The following is a 22,345-nucleotide window of genomic DNA, read 5'->3' as shown; positions in this document are numbered from 1 at the left end:
CCATGTGGGGGACTCGAACCTATACTTGGTGATTTTACTGGACATCGGATCACTGCCCAGTTAGGAATGGTGGCTATGCTCTTGGCCCTATCAGAAGGCTGAAACCTTGGGTTGCTCAAGGACATTGGGATCTACTTTAAAATGGAGATGTTCCCAGAGAGAGGTAAGGACATTTTAAAATCCTGCATTGCCAAGGTTGGAAGGGCTCAATAATTATACGAGGCACCTGTCTGTGGAGGCCTTTGGGGGCCAAGGGTCATAGAGTCATAGATTTATACAGCACGGAAACAGACCCTTCGGTTCAACCAATCCATGCCGAACATAATCTCAAACTGAACATCCCACTTGCCTGGTCTTTGCCCACATCCCTCCAAATCTTTCCTATTCATGTACTTATCTACATGTGTTTTAAATGTTGTGATTGTGCCCACATCCACCACTTCCTCAGGAAGTTAATTCCACACATGAACCACCCTCTGTGTAAAAAAAATGCCCCTCATGTCTTTTTGAATGTCTCTGCTCTCACCTTAAAAATATGCCCCCTTGTCTTAAAATCCCCCCTCCTTGGGAAATGACACCTACCATTAACCGTATCTATACCCCTTATGACTTTATAAACTTCTACAAGGTCACATCTCAACCTCCTATGCTTCAGTTAAAAAAGTCCCAGCTAATCCAGTCTTTCTTTATAATTCAAACCTTCCATACCTAGCAACTTCCTGGTTAATCTCTACTGAACTCTATCCAGTTTAATGATATCCTTCCTATAACTGGGCAAACGGAACTGGACACAGTACTCCAGAAGAGGCCTCATCAATGTCTTGCACAACCTCAACATGACTTCCCAACTCCTGTAGTAAAAGGACTGAGCAATAAGCCAAGCACGCTAAATGCCCTTTTAACCACCCTGTCTATATGTGATGCAAACTTCAAGGAATTATGTAACAGAACCCCTAGGCCTTTCTGTTCTACAACCCTACCCAAGGCTCTCATTAAATCCTACCCCTGTTTGTTGTACCAAAATTCAATACCGCACATTTATCTAGATTGAACTCCATTTTTCAGCCCATTGACCCATTTGATCAAAGTGCCTTTGTAATTTCAGAAAACCTTCTTCCAAGGGTATTGCCTTTCCTGCCTGTGACTCTTTCTTTTGGACAATGAACCTCTTGTTCCAATGACCCAAGCTGTTACAGCAAACTCTTACAACTCCATGATTTTGACAGGTTCCTCATGTGGGAAAGGGCATAGCAGCTCCACTCAGTGAGCTGCAATAAAGGGCTTAATTATGAAAACTCGGCACCATTGTAACACAATGTCCAGCTATTCATTCCACATTAGTTCCACATTTGTCTCCATTCTTGTCACCCAGTGGCCAGTTAAAATTAAGGCTGTTAACTCTCTTGGATGCTCCCTGACTGTAATGTTTCCTCCAACTGTGTAATGCCAGGTGTTGGAGATCTTTGCCCTCAATATTGACTTTTCCCACTGCTCAACCTCTACCTACATGTATTCTTTGATCAGGGAGACTGGCTATTGGCCAGGAATAGAAACCTTGGCTTGAATGCTATGGCGAATTGACATACACTTATTGTCAACTCATCTGAGACCAGTTAATTCAGAACAGAGATTAACCTATAATTTCCTTTATACCACACTAGCTATTTATGTATTGGCTAGAAAAGATGTTACTATTGCAAATTAAATGTGAATATCCTTTGATAGTTTAGAACGGTTTAGAACAATTTGCTGGCTTTCACTACCTTGTGTTGATTCTGTTAAAAGAAAAGATAATTTCAAACTACTATATCACTTTATTAATGACATTTAGGTTGAATTGGCATTGTTTTGTCAGAATCAGAATGGTCGGTTTGTCTTGCTCAGGATTCATGTGGGAAAATAGAGGTTATTCACTTTGGAAGGAAAAGTAGGAAAACAGATTTTTCTTAAAATGATGTATGACATTTAGTTTCTCAAGAATTTAAAGAGGTGGAATAAGATTGGTTTTTAAATGGTTTGGTTGGTTGGCTTTTGAATCTTTAGTTTTATAGTGGTTGGTGACTGGATTTCTTGAACATTTTCATAGAATTCCTATAGTGTGAAAGCAGACCCACTCACTCTACCCTATTCCTGTAACTCTGCATTTTCTACGGCTAATCCACCTAGCCTGCACATCTTTGTATTGTGGGAGGAAACTGGAGCACCTGGAGGAAACCCATGCAGATTTGGGGAGAAATATGTGCAAACTCCACACAGACAGTCACTTGAGGGTGGAATTCAACCAAAGTCCCTGGTGCTGTGAAGCAGCAGGTGCTAACCATTGAGCCACTGTGCCACCCTGTGGTTTATTCCAGGCTTGGATTAACCAGTCCTTAGGTGGGAACAATATTGGATTTGATTTTGATGCATATGATGGTTTTGTTCATGTTTGTAGAATGCACATTTAAGTACCCTCCTAGAGAGAAGCCCTAGAAACAGCTGATTAACCAGGAGTGGGGAGGCAAGAGAAATAACAGAAGGGTAGTCTCAGTGTGTAGGTTATTGTATTTTTCATTATACTTGTGAAGCTAAATACAATTTTCATTTAAATACAAAATGGAATATAGTAGTCAAGTTTTAAAATGTAATCAGTGATAATGGTTTTTCAAACAGTAAACACTCCAAATGGAGTCCTCCAACTTATTTCCTTTGCTTTGGCAGTCCATTGGGGTCGAGGATGACTTGGTTTCACTTTGGTGGTATTGAGTGTGGTCTCGGGTAGCTGGAGCTGCAGACTCTGCCAGTGGTGGGGCATGTCATATTTGAAGAGTTGCATGTGAGGGGTGCGCTCTGGATTCTGTGCACTCTTTCTGCTGCTTGTGTTTACCCTCCACGTGCTCCAATGTAGATGGCGCCTTCATAGATGCTTTTTCTCCAGTGTGTCCAGGGCGAGCAATCCCCAATGTGTGGGTGGGATGTTGCATTGGTTAAGGAGGCCATCAGAGTGTCCTTGTAGCATGTCTTCTGCCGTCCTATGCTCACTTACCATTATGGAGCTCAGAGTAGAGCAATTGTTTACGCAGTCTTGTGTTGGGCATGTAGACAATGTGGTCTTGTGTAACCAGTGTCTTAATATTGGGGATATTGCCCTTGGAGAGGACACACATCGCTACACCTTTCTTACTAGTGGATATGCAGGATTTTGTGAAGGCAGGGTTTTGAGATGTCTGCTATACATGATCCATGATGTATACAGGGACCCAAGCTGCTCTGCAGACTATGAGCTTGGTGCTGGGTTTGAGGTTTTGGACTTAGAATATTCTGTTCCTCAGGTGCCCAAAGGTTGCTCTGGAACATTGGAGTCAATATTGGATTTCAACGTCAATGTCTACTCGCAGCGAGCAGAGGCGCCTGAGGTTTGGGAAATGATTCACATTGATCCTCAAACTTAACACATATCCGGAAAGGTGAAAGAGTCAGTTCAAATTGGAGGTGCAATGTTGACATATGTATCCAGTTTCATCCAATCACCTGCTTGAATTCACACAGTATGTATGCAGGCTTACCCCAGAGTAAAGGAATTAACCATGTGAGTCAAGATTTCAAAGGAATATCTCTGTATTTTCAGAATCTTGCCCTGAAGAGTGGAATACCTTCATCAGCTATAGGTTGCTAACATTGGAACATGTAGCAAACACCTCAACTGACTTTATTGTTAACTCTTAAAGCGATAGACATATGAGCACATGAGGATTCTTTTCATTCAGGAAGGCCTAAGGTTCTTTTTTTAAAATTTGCTCCTTCAAAACTGAGCCTTATGAGATTCTTGGTTCAATCCATAGCCAATGTTTTGATAAAACAATTTCAGCCAGTGATCATTTATAGGGGAACTGTAACTGCTCAGGATAACGAAAGGGAAATCAGTCAGGTATCCTGCTCGTGAGATTGTTATTTATGATTTGTTTCTGTGCCATTGGGTGTCATTGTGGAAAATCAAACAACCTGCCAACTCTTCCTATCCATGTTTAAGAATTAATATCTGTGAAACCATTCCATTTGTTCCAATGGATATCCAGTACCAGAGACCTAAGACTGACCTGAGGCTTTGGGCCTCACTTCAATATGACTGGCAAGTTATGGATGTCTAGAGGTAGGTCACTGGTTTGGGGAGATTGATGTTAGATTGGCTGCAATGTCAGAAGTCTTCAAATAAATCAACTGGGTGCAGATTAGGGTGGTAGTAGGTGACAGGAGGTAGGGGCACCTTCACTGGTCAACAGTAGAGCTGGGAACAGTATGCCTGCTCCTCCCATCTCAATAGGATAAAATAAAATAAAATTCATTCAACTTCTGTTTCCGTCTCTGACCAACTGTTTAAGACCTATTCATATGTTGCTGTGGAGTTAAGCCCTCACTATACCATACTTAGTTTTATGTTCTGCCTAGGGATGTTTTGCCATACCAGACGCAAGATATAATTGCAAGTTGTTGTTCACGTCACTCACGATGTGTTAAGCCAACAGTAACATCTTACAATTCAGGTAGTTTGGGTTTCATTAAAGTTTAAAGAAAGAAACCTGATCCCATTGAGTTTGTGAGCTGTATTTTGTAGACAAACCCACCAGTCATGGCTCTAGCCCTGACAGTCTAGAATAGTACGGAGCATAAACCAAAAACACGTCCAGATGCACTGGATGACCTCCTTCATTCATACTTTGATCTGCTCAGCCTTGCTGTTATCACGACCTGTCATCTCACTTCTTCAACCGTTAAAAAGCCACCATTGTCAATGAATGCCGATGAAAATCTGAGCACCTGTTACCACCTCAGGGACAAAATGCCTGCCTCATATAGGTGGTGGTGCTCTTTATTCTCAGCGACAAATTTGACACTTTGATCAATAAGAGCTCCAAGATAAGGTTGAGCCTGTCTGTATAAATATTGCTGCAGTAGGGACCAAATAGCAGTGGCAAAGAAATGATTTCACTCCTGTTTGCGGCTCTGCTCCTGGCCGGTGGTGGTAAGTATCACTTGCTCTTGCAGAACTAGCAGGGGTTCTGTGGTTTACTGCTTTCCTCTTTGATCACTGCTGACAGTGCTGTGGAACAGTCTCCTGGGTACTGCCAGCCAACTGGTTTCCCACCTACATGGCCAGTCCCCTTGTATAAACCCAGATGGGTTGTGTCAGTGAGCTATTTAACAGGAAGCATCACACCCGACTCTGATTTGCAGGTCAATTAAAACCTGATTGGATGGACCCTTTTGTAGTGCAGTGGTAGTGTTCCTACCCCTGGACCTGGAGGTCCTGGATTCAAGTCCCACCTGCTTCAGAAGTGTGTACTAACATCTCTGAACAGTTCATTGGAAAAATAGGTTTAAAAAAATCTGATTGGAAGGGCCCTCTAATGGCACAGTGGTAGTGTCCCTACTCCTGGACTGGGAGGCCAAGATTCAAGCCCTTCTGCTCCTATGGTGTGTGATAACATCTCTGAACAGGTTGATAAGAAAAATATGTTCAATAAAAAACACCTCAGTGGTGCAGGGGTAGTGTCCCTACCCTTGGACTGGAGGCCTGAGTTCAAGTCCCAACTGCTCCAGAGGTTTTATCATAACATTGATGATGATTAGGAAATATCACACCCAATTGCCTTTCAGACCAAGGAAGCAGTGGCTTGGTAGGCATGGTGGAGAATGTGAAAACTCTTGCTGATTTGATTTGTAATTTCCAGCCCCTGTGCAGAATGGAAGGAACAGAGGGAAAGTCCAGCTGGTCAGTGGGATGTGTCCAATCCAAAATGGGAGGGGGGATTTTGTTTCACTATTCGCTCATGAGGTGTAAGAATCATCATATGCCAGTGATTAGGACCCTTTACCCATGAGAAAGTGGTGGCAAGATGCCCTCTTGAACTCCTGCAGTGTAGCAGTGGCATGAGAGTTTCAGCATTATGACCCAGCAACAGTGAAGGATGTAAGGTATAGTCTCAAGAGAAGAAACAAGTAGGAAAAGAGCAGGCAGGTAGGATAAACAACTCAGTGCCTCCTCTGTAGCACCTGATTTTCTAATGGTATTGGTCCACCAAAAGAGCTGAGTAATGGTTTGAAAATGCCAATTGAAGATGAATGCTGTTTGTGTTTGCAGCCAATGGATGTGGTTCGCCCACTGTTCCACCTGTAAGCTCCAGGGTGGTAGGTGGCGTGGATGCTCAACCCCATTCTTGGCCGTGGCAGGTAAGACAACGTTTTCCATAATCCAAAATTGAAACAATTTGGTCTCAGCAAGCCAGTTGGCTGACTTTCAGACACAATGCCCCACATTTGTTGGATTTCAATTTTTTTCCACTCTGTAACCTGGCCCATCTAACTTAGATGAGAAGTTCCAGCTACCTTATCCTTTTACCACTGATGTTTCTTATTAACATTGTTAATCTTTGTTGTTCACGTTTGTTTCAGGGTAGAAGCGACCTACCTGTTTTGCAATTATAGGTTGGAAATTTTGTCTCATTTGGAAACGAAATGCATTAACTTCTGTCGTTTAGATTCTGTTTAATTGGAAGAATCCACATTCCTTGCAGAACCCTCTTGATCATTTCTTAATTATTTCTACATAAGATTTCAGTTCAAGCAATAAACCGATGCCACTTGGTGACTATTAATTATATAATGCTGTTCAACCTTAATGAGGTCTGGTATTATTGAATTGCCCTGGTTGTACCCCAAATGTCTGGTACATAAGCTGTGAAGCAGCAGCAGCAGCAGTTATAATTTTGTTTATTTATTAATGGGATGGGGGCATCACTGACTGGGTCAGCATTTATTACACATCCCTAGTTGCCCTCGAATGCGTGGTGATGAGCTGCCTTCTTGAAAACTACTGTCCATGTGGTGTAGGAAGACCCACAAAGCTATTAGGGTGAGAGTTCCAGGATTTTGACCCAGTGACTTTGCAGGAACAAGTATTTCCAAGTGAGGATGGTGTGTGGTTGGAAAGGAACTTCTGGGTAGAGATTTTCCCTTTTCCTTTGTGACCGTGGAAGATGCTGTCAAAGGAACCTTGTTGAATTGCTGCAATGCATCTTGTAGATGGTACACTCTTGCTATGCAATTGGTTTGCACTACTTGGCCACTTTAATCAATTTACCATTTTAAATGGGGCAGTATGTGTCATGGGGACTGTACATATGTAATGTTGGAACGGTCACAATTTTACAGGAGTGACCGTCTCCAACGTTAAACAGCTATTTTACACCATTGTACAAAACAACACCCTCTTCTGGATTTCTGTCAGGCTTCTCCAGTTGCAGGTTCATACAATCCTGGAGAAAATACTTCAAAATAGCCCTTTCCACCAATTCTCCTGTCATTGTGCTAAGGAGAAAAATGAAAGAGGAGTTGGAATAGATTTTTCAGCCCCTCAAGCCTGCTGCCCCTTCTGGTACATTGCTGATTTTCTTCTGCAACTCTGCTTTCCACCTGTTTCCACACACCTTGATTTCTTAGGAAATTGGTCGTACCTCTGCCTTAACTATCCTGAATAATAGAGCATCCACACCCTCGAGGATAGAGAGTTCCAACAAACACTTCAAGTGAAAATGTTCCTGATCATCTCAGTCCTAAATGATTGTTTCCTTATCATATGACGGTATCCTAGATCCCACCTAGGGGAAACAAACTCTCACCATCTACTCTTTCAAGGTCATTTTGAAGCTGTACAGGACATTGGTTAAGCCACTTTTGGATTACTGTGTTCAATTTTGGTCTCTCTGCTATAGAAATGATGTTGTCAAATTTGAAAGGATTCAAAAAAGATTTACAAGGATGTTGCCAGGGTTGGAGGGTTTGAGCTACAGGGAGAGGCTGAATAGGCTGGGGGTATTTTCCCTGGAGCATCGAAGGCTCAGGGGTAACCATATAGAAATTTATAAAGTCATGAGGGGCATTTAAAGGGTGAATAGCCAAGGTCTTTTCGCCTGGGTAGGGGAGTCCAAAACTAGAGGGCATAGGTTTAAGGTGAGAGGAGAAAGTTTTAAAAGGGACCTAAGGGGCAACATTTTAACACAGAGGGTAGTGTGTGTATAGAATGAGCTGCCAGAGGAAGTGGTGGAGTTAAGCACAATGACAACATTTAAAAGGCATCTGGATGGGTACATGAACAGGAAGGGGTTAGAGGGATATGGGCCAAATGCTGGCAAACGGGACTAGATTTATTTAGGATATCTGGTTGGCATGGATGAGTTGGACCAAAGGGTCTGTTTCCGTGCTGTATAACTCTATTTGAGGGAAACATTTTCACCCGGAGGGTGGCAGGAATGCACTGCCTGGGAAGGTAATTGAAGCAGGAAACCTTACAACTTTCAAAAAGTACTTGGAAGGTCGCTTGAAATGTAATAATGTTGAAGGCTATGGTCTTAGTGCAGGAAAGTGGGACTAGTGTAGGTAGCAGTATATTTTCTGGCGGTACAGACTCAGTGGACCAAATGCCTTGTTTGTACTGTATGATTCAACGACTCTACGATTTATATCCAGAAACGCAATCACAGACAACCAAATGACTTTTCCCACCATCAAATCGCCTCTCTGACCAAGCTAAAATCGTCTTGTGTGTTGTGATACTTAACTTTGTTTGAAGACAGCCCTTTGAAGACCCTTGAGGTGTTTTAGTTTGTCGAAACCTCCACACAAAGTACAAATTGTTGCACATAGTGCTTTGAAATAAATGCAGCCATTCTATATGTGGGAAACACTGCCACCCCCTGGTCCGTACATGCCCCTGCAGTATCAGAACAGTGCTACAAAGCAGTTACTCATTCCCTCAGAAGGGTAAAATCCCCTATTTATGAGGGTTATTTGTTCTGAAGATGGGAGTGATGCTGCTCAGGGCAATAGTTTGCCCAACCCCAAATGCCCTGAAAAGGTGGTGTAGGACTGCACTGTATCGCAGAACCTTGTCAGACATGATCACGTTGGCACGATGTGATGAGTCTGCGCTGGGACCTCCAGCATTAGATGAGGGGAACAAAGGCACAGAAGCTAAATTTGCAGATGGCACAAGGGCAGATAGGAAAGTATATTTGTGAAGAAGACATAAGGAAGATGCAGACAGAGATAAGTTGACTGAGTGGGAGTGGGTAAAAATCTGGCAGATGGCACGTAACATTGGAATGCGTGAAATTGTTCATATTGACAAAAGTAGAAAAAGCACTGCCATTTCAGTAATGCAAGAAACTACAGAACTTTGAGGTAGAAACAGATCTGAGTCCTAGTCACAAAAAGGTAGTATTCAGGTCCAGCAAGTAAAAGGCTAAATGATATCCTTTATGACAAGAGGAATAGACATAAATGCAAGAATGCTATGCATCAGTCATACAGTCCACTGGTGAAACCACATTCTGGAAAACCACATGCAGTGTTGGTCTCCTTATTTAACAAAGGATGTAAAAGCACTGGAGGCAATTCAGAGGAGGTTTTCTAGATTAATTCTAGGTATCAATGCATTGTTTTATGCTAAACAGATGGATAGATTGGACTTGTTTCCAGTAGAGCTTATTTTTCTAAAGGGTGACTTGATTGAAGTTTGTAACATTATGAAACAGTGATAAGGTAGACATGGAAAGGATATTTTCTCTTAAGAGTTAAAAATCAAGGGTCACACTTCTAAGACAGAGATTGGGATTTTTTTTCCTCTCAGTTGTGCAACTTTGGAACTTTGCTTCAGAGGGCATTGGAGCAGGGTCACTGAATATTTTTTAGGGCAGAAATAGATTTTTGTTCAGCAAGGGAATCCAAAGTTATTGTGGATAAATGAGAACATGGAATTCAAAACTTATGCGCATCCACCGTGATCTACTAGAATGACAGAAGGCTCTGGAACCAAAACTCTTCTGCTCCTAATTCATATGTTCGTATGTATATATGGATGAGGACATTGAGCTCACAGTTTACAGATCGAGTGACCTACTCTGTCTAGATGGCATCAAACCTCACACGTGTTCTTGTGTCTGCAGATGTCTGACCTGAGCTTTGTAGACGAACGGCAGTGTGTGAGGACTTCAGAAATGATCCATTTGTTGCATAACTCCTGTTTTGCCAAGATGTTGATCCTGACCCAGTTAAGCCACTGGTCATCAGTACCTCCATAATGTAGACAGTGGTGTTGGTGAAAATGAGGAGATTTTTAATCCATTTCTAGCATGTCTCTTTGGTTCAATTTCTCCAAGGCAGTGCACAGCAATTGTTGTTTGCAAATTCATTAATGAACTCGCTAACTTTTAGGGGCACCTTAATAGATTCATTTTTCTCCATAAAGATGGTCATAAGAACATTGAGAAATATCCATGGTGGGGTACAGTTATATTCTGAAGCAAAAATGTTCCATTGCCGAAAGTGATCAAACACTCCTCACTTGCCTGGGTGGGAGCAGCTCCAATAACACTCAAGGAGTTTGACACCATCCAGGCCAAGCATCCCATTTAATTGGCACAACCTCCATAAACACCAACTCCATCCACCACCGACACTCAGTACACAAGATGCACTGCAGAAATTCACCAAAGATTCTTAGACAGCACCTTACAAACTCATGACCACTTCCAACTAGAAGGTCAAGGGCAGCAGATATATGGGAACATCAGCGCCTGCAAGGTCCCCTCCAAGCCACTCACTACCTTGAATTGGAAATATATTGCTGTTTCTTCACTGTTGCTGGATCAAAATCCTGGAACTCCCTCCCTAAAGGGCATTGTGGGTCAATGTACAACCATCACCTTCTCAAGAGCAACTAGGGACAGGTAATAAATACTGGCCAACCAACAAGCCCACATCTCATGAGTGACTATTAAACATTATCAATATTTCCAACTACATCAGTAATGGTGACCTTATGCAGTAATCTTCACACACCTGTAGCACTTGTACCCAGAAGATAATCTCATGCTGAAAATTGGATGAAGGGGCAAGCTATCATTTTTTGTGGCTATGCCCCCGGATGTGAGAACTCCCAGGATTTATAAGTAACTGGATGAATCAATATTCATGTCACAAAATCATTTCGTCGGACTGCAGGAGGTGAGGGGTGGGGTTGATATTTCAAATCCTGCAACTTGATTCTGTTATGTTTATTTTAAATTCACCAAGGTTTCACTCCAGTACTTAAAAAATGACAGCTGGGCTCATACTTGTGGAGGGTCCCTCATCGCAAGCAACTGGATAATGACTGCTTCCCACTGCATCAGGTGAGTTGGCCGCTATAATGTGACATCTACCCTTCACTTCTCATCTGGCAGCTGATCTACCTTGCACCCCAAAGTCGCATTTTTACTTGCTTTGATGTTGTTTTCATACTGCTATTGTTCAGCAGTCTTCCAACCTTTCCACTGTTCTTTCTCTAGTCTGTAATTAAAATATCCTACACACTAAGCAGAATGAGTACAATGCGACAGATAAAAAAGTGACAATGAGTCATAGAGATGTACAAAACGGAAACAGACCCTTCGGTCCCAACACGTCCACGCCGACCAGATACCCTTAATTAATCTAGTCCCATTTGCCAGCATTTGGACCATATCCCTCTAAACCCTTCCTATTCATATACCCATCCAGATGCTTTTTAAATGTTGTCATTGTACTGAACTCCGCCACTTCCTCTGGCAGCTCATTCCATACACACACTACCCTCTGCGTGAAAAAGTTGCCCCTTAGGTCCCTTTTAAATCTTTCCCCTCTCACCTTAAACCTATGCCCTCTAATTTTGGACTCCCCCACCCCAGGGGAAAAAAAAACCTTGTCTATTTACCCTATCCATGCCCTTCATGATTTTATAAACCTCTATAAGGTCACCTCTCAGCTTCTGATGCTCCAGGGAAAATAGCCCCAGCCTATTCTGCCTCTCCCTAATAGCTCAAAACCTCCAACCCTGGCAACATCAATGTAAATCTTTTCTGAACCCCTTCACGTTTCACAATATCGTTCCTATATCCAGGGAGACCAGGACTTTTTAATAAAAGCCCATGGTGTTGGGGGTAATACATTAGCACAGATAGAGGATTGTGGCTAAGAGATAGAAGATAGAGAGTTGGGATAAAGGGAACATTTTCAGGTGGCAACCTATAATTAGTGGAGTACTAAAAAGATCAGTGCTGAGGCCACAATTATTTACAATACCCATTAATAACACGGATGAGGGAAATGAATGTACAAGAGCCAAGTTTGCAGATGACACAAAAATTGGTGGGAAGGCAAGTAGTTAGGAAGATACAAAGAATCTACAGAGGATATAGACCCATAAAAGGTTAAGTGAATGAACAAGAACTTGACAGTTGGAACATAATCCGGGAAAATGTGAAGTTTTTCCACTTTGGCAGAAAATATAGCAGCATTAAACATTATTTAAATGGGGAAAATTCTTCAGGTAGTTGCAGCACAGATGGACTGGGGAGTGGGGGAAGTCCTCCAGCACATATCTCAAAAAGCTAGCGTACAAGTCCAGCAGGAGTAGAGAAGGAAAGTGGGATGTTGGTCTTTATTTCAGATGGAATGGAATATAAAATAAAAATAGGGAGGCCTTGTTAAAGGTACCAGAGCACATTTGTGATATTATGAACAATTTTGGTCCCCTTATCTAATGAAATGTATACTGGCATTGGAGGCAGCCTGGAGAAAGCTCACTAGGTTGATCCTGGGCATGGAGGGTTTTGTTTAAATGAGGAATGGTTGGGTGGGTTGAGTCTGTACTCTTTGGAGTTTAGAAGAATGAGAGGAGACCTTTTGAAAGACGCATGATTTTTTGAGGCTTGACAGGAGTAGAAGAAGAGAGGTTGTTTCCCCTTGTGGGAGAACAGTCTTGGATTACAGCATGTAAAAATCAGAATACAGATGGCCCAGTTAACTCAGAGATGAGGAGGAATTAATTTTTTCTCTCTGAGGGTAGTGAATCTGTGGAATTTGTTTTGGAGAGGACTGTCGAGGTTGTGTCATTAAGTATATTCAAGGCTGAGATAATCATATTATGGGGAAAAGGAAGGAAAGTGGATCAACCATGATTTCATCGAATGGTGGGGCAGACATGATATGCTGAATGGCCTACACATTTCCTTTATTTCATTGCACTCTTAGATAATGGTATGAGGAAGAGGAGGCAATATTTGTCATGATGAGGGTAGCATTGATCATGAGGACAGAGGAAGAGATAATAATAACCATCTAATGGTGATTGGACAGGGCTATGGGGAGTGAACAACAGTCAGGAAATAGGGCTATTTGGAATGTCAAAAACCCAGCGAAACGGTATTTTTCTTTGCTAAGTAATTCCATCTTCTACACTAACTTATTCTCCCCTTGACCTCAAAACGGCAAAACACTACTGTCTCCCCTTCCTCCAATCTAAAACCCTTTAAAACTACTATAATCATGATGTCAGACTAACCCTAACCACTGCTGCATGACTAATCTTATCTTCTCTCCTGCACTTTTTGACATTAGCTACAGCCATTGGTAGGTACCACATTACAGGCCAAAGTCTGTTTATTGACTAGGGAAATACCTATTCAGAAGACTGAAATTTCTGATTTTTCTCTTTAAGCAAGAGCAGGACCTATCGAGTGGTACTTGGCAAGCATAACCTCAAGGCTTCAGAGCCTGGATCAGTGGCAGTTGAAATTGCTCCAGAGAACATATTTGTCCATGAAAAATGGAATCCAATTCTTGTTGCTCTTGGGTGCGTACCAATTTACTGTACTTTCTGAACCAAAAAAAAAGTGTATGAAACCCCAATTTCGGGTAACTCACAGTGAACATGATATTCTAGTTCCACACCATTCTTCCAAGTCTCTATGACCACCTCAAAATCCAATAGATTCTTAACAGCTTTGAGTTTATTGTACAAGATCAGTTACAATTTGCAGCAGCTAGAACTCTCACTCAGGCTCATTCAAACCAACTTAAAAAGGGTCGGTGTCATAGTCTCAAGAGTGTCAAGGCTTCTGGCTCACAGTCCTAGGGTGGATTTTAGTAATAATTGGATGGCATCAATTCACCAAAGATTGTATATGATTTTACAAGATATTGCTTAAATCATTTCAACTGTCTGACTATTATACATAATAGTCTTAGCTGTGTACGCAGTCACAATTCACAATGCTGCGCACGGTTAAACTCTGGTAGTATCTTATCACATTTTGACCTTTGTAATGCCAACCTACATTGAAGTTCTTCAAATTAAAGCAAATACAGGAGGAGCGTGTGCATTTCATTACAGACAGCCAACCAATAACCCTATAAGATGGGTATAAATCTCCTAGGTGCTGGAGTTGCAGACTCTTAAACATATGGAGAAAACCATTAGTAAGCCAGCTTAATGTCTGTGTTTAATGGGACACTGTCTTGAGTTTCAGGCTGGTGGTGATGGAAGTTCAAGCCAGTTGAAACATACCCTTTTCTCCCCTCTCAGGGCTAACATCTTGGAGGTTGTGCTGTTCATTTACACACTCATGGTTGTATAATTTGATCAAGTCATGTTAAAACTAGTCAAGACTGATGAGATTCTACTCAGTCCACTCTACATAAACTGGGAGATGTACATTGTCACACTGACAAGACCGCATTGTCCTTACAAGGAGAAGATCATTTGTAATCACGATAGCAGTTTAGTTTTGTTAATTCTATTTTCCACTCCTGGCACATATTGGATTACGTCAGGGTATAGTCCTGCAAGGGTCAATAGCTATGTGGCATCCAAACCAAGATGACAAAAATAGAAATTGCTAGAAAAACTTACCACATCTGGCAGCATTTGTGGAGAGAAATCAGAGTTAATGTTTTAGGTCTAGAGACCCTTTTTCAGAACTGACAGTACCTAGGAAAAAGTTGCCTCTTATGCAGAAAATAGTGTGGGAAGAGGTAATGAATAAAACAATAGGTGGAGATAGAGCCAAAAGAGACAGAAAATCAATTGGACAAAGGAGTAGATAACGGTTAGTCTAGGAAAATGAATAGCTATTAATGGGGACTATTAATGGCTAGGCCGTAATAGCAGACCATGTGTTAACAATGTCTGGTGTGTGGTTGGGATAATGACTTGGGAGAACGTACCTCAAACCCTAAAATTGTTGAACTCGCTATTGAATCCAGAAGGCTGTAGAGTTCCGAAGCAGAAAATGAGGTGCTGTTCATCCAACTTGCGCTGAGCTTAGACTGCGTGACCACTTCACAGAACACCTCTGTTCTGTCTGCAAAGAGCCTAAGCTTCCAATTCAACACACCATATTCCTTCACCAACATCTGTCTCAGACTTGCTGCAGTGTTCCAATGCAGCTCAAGCTGGAAGAATAACACCTCATTTTCCACTTGGGAACTCTGCAGCCTTCTGGATTCAGTACTGAGTTCAACAATTTTAGGGCTTACATACCAGGCCTTGTTATCACATGGTCTGCTATTACACATAACCCATTGTCAACCACTAACAGTCACCATTAGTAGCTGTTCATTCTCCTAGGCTGACATTTATCCACATCTTTGTCTGTCCAACTGATTTTCTCTCTCTCTGCTGTATTCCCACCTATTGTTTACTCCTTACACCCCTCCTCCCACCCCATCATCTGCACTAAAAGAAAAAAACTTTCTTAGCTACCATCAATTCTGATGAAGGGTCACTGGACCAGAAACATTAACTCTGACTTCTCTCCACAGATGCTGTCAGATCTGCTGAGTTTTTCCAGCAATTTCTACCTTTGTTTCGGATTTCCAGCATCCATTATTCTTTTGGTTTTGCAAACCAAGATGACATTCCAACAGGTCTGGCAGCATCAGTGGAGAGAAAGCAGTTTTGCCAGCAATTTCCAATTCTTCCTGATATTCATCATTTGAGTTTAAGCAATGTTGTTACATCCTATCGTATCTTTTTGAGAGAGTTTCCACATGCTTCGACCTAGACACAAGCAGCAAGTACCTTTGCCAGGAGTGGAAACTTCAGTTTAGTTTAGACACTCTAAAGGCAACTGGAACACCATCTTTTAGGGGACTGTTTAATTCAGTAATTCCAGTTCCACCAAATACTCCCTATTATAATGGAGTCAACTTTTCCTATTAAGCTATTCTAGGAAACCAAAGTTCTTGAAAGTCTCTGATGAGGCCAATCTTTCACATAAGTGGTGTTCCACACAAATAATGCTCTCTGAAAAGTGGTATCCTTGTATCCTATTGTCAAACTCAGAGTTGATCGGTGACTTTTCATTCTTATCTCAACAGGTATGACATTGCTCTCATGAAGATTTCCAGCCCTGTGGCTCTGAGCAACTCAATAGAGCTGGGATGCATTCCTGCTCCTAATACTATACTCCCTAACAACTATTCCTGCTATGTTACAGGATGGGGTCGGCTCTACAGTGAGTGGTACTCAAAATGTTTTCTTTGGAGAAATCTGATGTTAACATATGTACAAAGAATAGTCTTTAAAATCCAACATGTTCTGCTGTATCCTTTACCTCATTTTCAGATCTTAGAAGGGGTGACAGTCTTTTCTCAATGTGCACATTACAGTTACATGTTCCAGCTTTACATAGCCTGAAAAATCACTGATTATCGCACTGACTGACAATAAGGAGATTGTGTCAAATATATGACAACAATCTAATGCACTAGATTGTTATGACAAGAAATTACTGCTCAACTTGTGAGTGAGAGATTTAAGTTCACTTCTGGTTAGATCACTGCTGGAATACTATGTGCTGTTCTGGTCATTGCACTGGATGAGTGCAGACAAGATTCACCAGAATGTGAATTGGGTTCGAGCATTTCTGCTTATGCAGGGAGGCTAGATAGACTCAACAGTGTGGAGCTGGAGGAACACAGCAGGTCAGATAGCATCAGAGGAGTAGGGAAGTCGACATTTCAGGTTGGGACCCTTCTTCAGAACCTGAAGCATCAACTTTCCTACTTCTGATGCTACCTGACCTGTTGTGTTCCTCCAGCTCCACACTATTTACTCCGACTCCAGTATCTGCAGTTCTTGCTATCTCCTAGATAGAGTTTTCTTTAAAGCAGAGGGCGAGGTGAGTGGGGAGCATATCGATAGAAACCTTGATAGATACGTATACGATTACAAGGGCATGGACAGAATAGATGGGAAGCAGTTGCTCCTCTTTGTTGAGGAGTCATTAACAAGGGGGTATAATTTTAAAACTGATGAGCAAGAGGTTTAAAAGAAACATTTTTTTCCCCACTCAGAAGGTGGTAGCAATCTGAAATAGTTCCTGGGAGGACAACAGACCCAGGAAACCTCATAACCTTTAAAAGGTATGCGGATGAGCACTTGAAATGTCACGTCACACAAGGCTACAGGCCAAATGCTGAAACGTGGGCCTAGTGTAGTATTACTAGACCCCACGGGCCAAAGGGCTCTTCTGTACTATAGGAGTCTATTGCCACTTCAAGAAAGCAACTTGACTAAGGCACTGGAAAATCTTTAGGGAAGAAGGGGAGACAAATGAATGGGGGTTTTCTTCTACCAAGACAAGTGACTTCAACCATCTATTTGCTTTTCGTTACAGCAAATGGCCCCATCGCTGACAATCTCCAGCAGGCCCTTATGCCAGTTGTAGATCATGCAACTTGCTCCAAGCTCGACTGGTGGGGATATGCTGTGAGAAAGACGATGGTTTGTGCTGGTGGAGATGGCATTGTTGCTGGATGTAATGTGAGTAATTTAGGAAATAATTTACAACCACACAATGAAAATTCTAAGAATAGTTTCCGTCTTTAACAAACTTGGACAGAACACAATGCATGATAGAAACAAACGTGAACAGTAGAACAAAGCACGAAGCTTGGGTTTGTCAACAGAGGACTGTAGAAGAGGAAGGCCAACTGAATAAGTATGATAGGTTTACAATCCAGAGAAACAAGAGCTAGAGGAGAGACCTTTAGAATATGTTTGTCTCAATGATCAGAAACGAGAATACGTTGTCAATGTTTATTCCATTAAAACCGTAAATGCATTAAGGGAGGAACCAAAATAGCCTTTCTTTAACTTATCTCAATTTATTATAGAAGCACAGAATGCTACAGCACTGGCAGAAGCCATTCAATCCATTGTATCTGTGCTAGAAATGGCAGCCACAACAGGTCTTTCAGTCAAGTTAATATCCTGACAAGGTTTTGCACTGCATGTTTATAATACCTCACATATCAAGATCCCCCAGTAGAATACACTGGTCAATTGTTGGATGATTGAAGACATCCATGTGCTATTGTAAGGGAGGAAGTACTGTTTTATTTCAGTGGTATTTCCCTACTCAAATACTATGAAGTTAAAATTTCTCTTAAGTTACTACAGGATGTAGTTTGCAACAACGCCATCAAACATGCATTGCATTCAAAACTGCTGAAGAAGTCACACCAGATTTTGAAATATTAACTCTCTCCATAGAAGCTGCCATACCTGCTAAGTTTCCTGAGCTTTTTTTTTTTGATATTTGCGGAATTAATTTAACACAGCATTCCAGCAGCCAACAGCCAGGTGACTTCAGGTGTGACTTTTCTTAAAGAAAATTGGTGTCTTTCCTAACAGGGTGATTCTGGTGGACCTCTGAACTGCCAGGCTACTGATGGAACCTGGGAAATCCATGGCATTGCAAGCTTTGTATCCAGTTTGGGCTGCAATGCCAAGAAAAAGCCTACTGTCTTCACTCGTGTTTCTGCCTACAATGATTGGATCGCTCAGGTACGTTAGAGAGAAGGATTGGCAAATGTTCTTTATGCAGTCATGTTTAAAATTAACATTGTTGTATTTGTCTGACAGATACAAAAAAAAAACACAAACAAGGGCATTTAAGCTGGAGGAACACAGCTGAAGAAGGGTCCCGACCAGGAGCGGCAGCTTTCCTGCTCCTCTGATGCTACCTGGCCTGCTGTGTTCCTCCAGCTCCACATTGTGTTATGTCAGACTCCAGCATCGGCAGTTTTTACATCGGAGGGCGTTTAAGCTTTATGCTGAAACTGCTTTTCCTCCTACACTCCAATATGGAAGTCTTCATTATATTAATAGGGAAAGGCAGGGTAGATAAAATAAACTATTTATTTTCACTGGTTAAAGATTCTAGAACCAGGGGCATAGTCCAAGAATTAGGGCCAGGCCATTCAGGAGAGATGTTAGAAAACACTTCTACATTCAAAGTGGAGCCTTGGAACTCTCTTCCTCAAACAGCAGTCAATGCCAACTCAATTGTTAAATTTAAAATCGGAGATAGACAAATTTTTATTAAGCAAAAGTCATCAAGGGATTATAGGGCAAAGGCAGGTATATGGAGTTAGTGGCTGATCTGGCCTCATTGAATGAGCGAGCAGGCTCGAAAGGGCTGAATGGCCAACTCCTGTTCTTATGTTCCCAAGATAAATTAGTAGAGTGAGATAAGTGCTTTGGAGGAAGGTGGTCACTGGTGTTGGGAAGTGCATATACAGTGTAATCAATACTAATAGCAGAAATGGAAATAATCAGCTTTTGAAGTATCAAGTTCACAGTTGATGCAAAATTAGGATAAGGCAAGCAATGAGAGCGACACATCAGGATAAAGACAGGTTACATGTGTGGGCAAAAACTTGGCAAACAGAACATAATGTAGAAAAATGTGAGATAATGTACTGTCAGAAAGAGGAGTGAATATTATGTAAAAATGGAGAAAGACTGCAGAAAGCTGAAGCACTGATTTTGGGTTTCAGCAGGTAATAGGAAAGGCAAATGGGATATTGGCCTTTATTTCAAAAGGAAGGGGATTAGAATAATAGGAAAGCCTTAATAAAACAACATAAGGCAGTAAGTAGACAATACCTGGAATACTATGAAATATTTGCCCCTATTTGAAAAGGGAAGATATACTGGATTTGGAGGCAAAAAAAAACAGAGAAGGCTCACTTGGTTGATCCCAGGTATGGAAGAATTTCCTTATGTTGCATGATTGGGCCTATTCGTATTCTTCTAAATTCCAGTGAGTAGAGATTTTACTGAAATGTACAAAATTCTTAACTGGGCTTGTCATGGTAAACTCAGAGTAATTTCCCCTTGGGGAAGAATTTAGAAGCAGAGGACAATATCAGTGCAAGAAAAGCAAGGAGGAATTTCTTCTCAGAAGGCAGTGAATCTGAGGAATTCCACAGCAGAGGGCTAGTTCTTAAGGATATTCAAAAGCTGAGACAGACATTTTGATCATTTAAAAAAAAAGGAATGTAGGGTTTTGGGGGCACAGTAAGGAAAGCAAAGGTGAAGATCATTAGATCAGCCATTCAGACCGCTCAGTGGTTAGCACTTCTGCCTCGCAGAGCCAGGGACCTGGGTTTGATTACACCCTCAGGTGACTGTCTTTTTGAAGTTTGCACATGCACCTTGTATCTGCGCGAGTTTCTTCCAGGTGCTCCAGTTTCCTCCCACAGTCCAAAGGGGGTTAGATAAATTGGCTATGCTAAATTGCCCATATAGCGTCCAGGGATGTGCAGGTTAAGTGGATTAGCCATGGGAGGTGCAAGGTTACAGGGATGGGGTGGGATGCTGTTCCTGGGGAGGGGTCAGTGTAGACCCAATGGCCTGCTTCCACGTTGTAGGGATTCTATTATTTTATTGAACAGAGGAAAAACACTCGAGGGGCTGAATGACCTTAATCTTCTCAGGCTTGAGGTAACAATTTGCCAAATCAAAAAGATGGATTTAAGTCATATTTATTTAAGTCATATTTATTGTCATTTTCTCTTCTGGTGTAAAAGCACTCTTGTTGGAGAATATTTTCACAAAAACAGTAACCACTTGTGCCTTTCCCAAGTCCCATCAGTCTGGATAGTGAACAATAGTCTATTCAACCACAAAGCAAGTTAAGATCAAGCCATGTACTATTTTCATCCATTGTTGACCCAATTTACTTTCAACAGGCATCACTTAATCAGGACCAGAAATCTTGTGATTTTTATTTCTCCCCCACTTCTGTTACTTGAAATAATGCACTTTTAAGCAGGTTCTGATAATTAGCTGTAGCCAAAGGGTAAAGTCTTGCAGGGAGTTGCTTTCCAAATTATATTGCTGACAAGATGAATATCCAAACTCTCAATCCACCTCACTGACACAGTAGGCTTTAAGACTAGGTCACAGGATCTGCAACAATCCCACACTCTTAAGCAGATTACTCATGAAGGAACTATCTTGCTATAAATCACCCCAATGCTCATAACTGTTTTATTCTCAGATAATGGTGAACAATTGAACAGTCACAAAGAGGCGCAGTATTCAGACTTTTACTACAAGTCATACAGCACAGAAACAGACCCTCTGGTCCAACTCATCCATGCCAAGTGAATAAAAACATTTTACCTCTATTTACTTGTTTTTTTTTGGTTCATTTTTCATTCATTGAATATTTTATGTATAAATGGGAGCTGGGTTTTTACCATGTATGCTGATTGAGCTAAAGAAAACTATGAGACTGCTATTCTTATAATCCTAATACTATGCAAATCACAAAAGCACTGCCCCCACACTTTTAAACAGTGTGCAGTTCAGCAGGCTAATCCATTCGTGGCAGCTGCCTAGCATTCAAATGGTTGAAAGTAATTGTCAGCTAAACCAAAGCTTTATTCTTCAGCTGTAGAACTGTGCTGTCATGCAGCCAGTTTAAAACTAAAAGTTTTGCTTTTAAGAATATTTAATCATAGAAGAACAATGTACGTTATCAGACTGTCTGCCACGAGACTCTTCCCTTAAAATGAATGAAGGAGCATTTCAATTAGATAACATCAACAGAGTGACTGCAGATTTAGAACTGATGGCTCAAAATTCAATAACAGATTTTGAGGATGTATCGCCCTCATTCAATCCCAATCATTGTTGGGTTGTCCAATTAAGCAGCAATACACTTAGTAGCAGAATACATCAGCTCGGGAGAGGAAATAAGTGTCTATAGATTGACCTTGGTAGAAACGTGTGGGGGACAGTGCTGGGGAAAATCCTCAGTAGGTGTTGAGGTGTCTGTGGAGACTGAAATAAGAGTTAATGTTTTGTGCGGAATAGGAGTCCTCTGCAGAACAAAAGATGTCATATTTGACTCTAAATATTAACAATTTCTGCATCATATATGCTGTCAGACCTACTGAGATTTTCCTGCACTTCTGTTTTTAACTTCAGATTGTCAGCACAGTATTTCGCTTTTATGAAAATAGGTTGCTCCTTAGATTCCCCCTCGCACAGGCAAAAATCGATAACTTTTAGCTTTTCACCTCCGAGTAATTAAAACTGCTGCCAGTTCTGAAATCTTAACCGAAACATTAACCTTTCTCTCACCAGTTGTTGCCATTGTGCTGATTATTTCCAGCATATTGTTTTAACTACCACTACTGTGTCCAA

The 22,345-nt window shown here is 41.4% G+C and overlaps 1 protein-coding gene across 1 annotated transcript; it reads left to right on the top strand.

Annotated features, from left to right (window-relative positions):
* Nucleotides 1-4,892: 4,892 nt before the first annotated feature.
* Nucleotides 4,893-21,321, top strand: LOC109916045 (chymotrypsin-C-like). The gene is made up of 8 exons (XM_020515748.2): nucleotides 4,893-4,999; nucleotides 6,119-6,207; nucleotides 11,110-11,207; nucleotides 13,553-13,687; nucleotides 16,216-16,352; nucleotides 17,517-17,662; nucleotides 18,536-18,688; nucleotides 21,192-21,321. The coding sequence occupies exons 1-8, from the start codon at nucleotides 4,957-4,959 to the stop codon at nucleotides 21,207-21,209; spliced, it is 819 nt and encodes a 272-aa protein (XP_020371337.2). The 5' UTR covers nucleotides 4,893-4,956; the 3' UTR covers nucleotides 21,210-21,321.
* Nucleotides 21,322-22,345: the final 1,024 nt, after the last annotated feature.

This window comes from Rhincodon typus, chromosome 31 (genome assembly GCF_021869965.1).
Source record: "Rhincodon typus isolate 14 chromosome 31, sRhiTyp1.1, whole genome shotgun sequence".
Lineage (NCBI taxonomy): Eukaryota > Metazoa > Chordata > Chondrichthyes > Orectolobiformes > Rhincodontidae > Rhincodon > Rhincodon typus.
Note: the sequence above shows the minus strand (reverse complement) of the source record. Positions and strands in the feature narration are given on the sequence as shown.

Excerpts from the sequence above, each read along its gene's own strand:
- LOC109916045 (XM_020515748.2), top strand. The coding sequence starts at position 4,957 with ATGATTTCACTCCTGTTTGCGGCTCTGCTCCTGGCCGGTGGTG. Across the intron at positions 11,208-13,552 it reads ACTGCTTCCCACTGCATCAG|CAAGAGCAGGACCTATCGAG; the intron begins GTGAGTTGGCCG and ends TTTCTCTTTAAG. Across the intron at positions 17,663-18,535 it reads GCATTGTTGCTGGATGTAAT|GGTGATTCTGGTGGACCTCT; the intron begins GTGAGTAATTTA and ends CTTTCCTAACAG.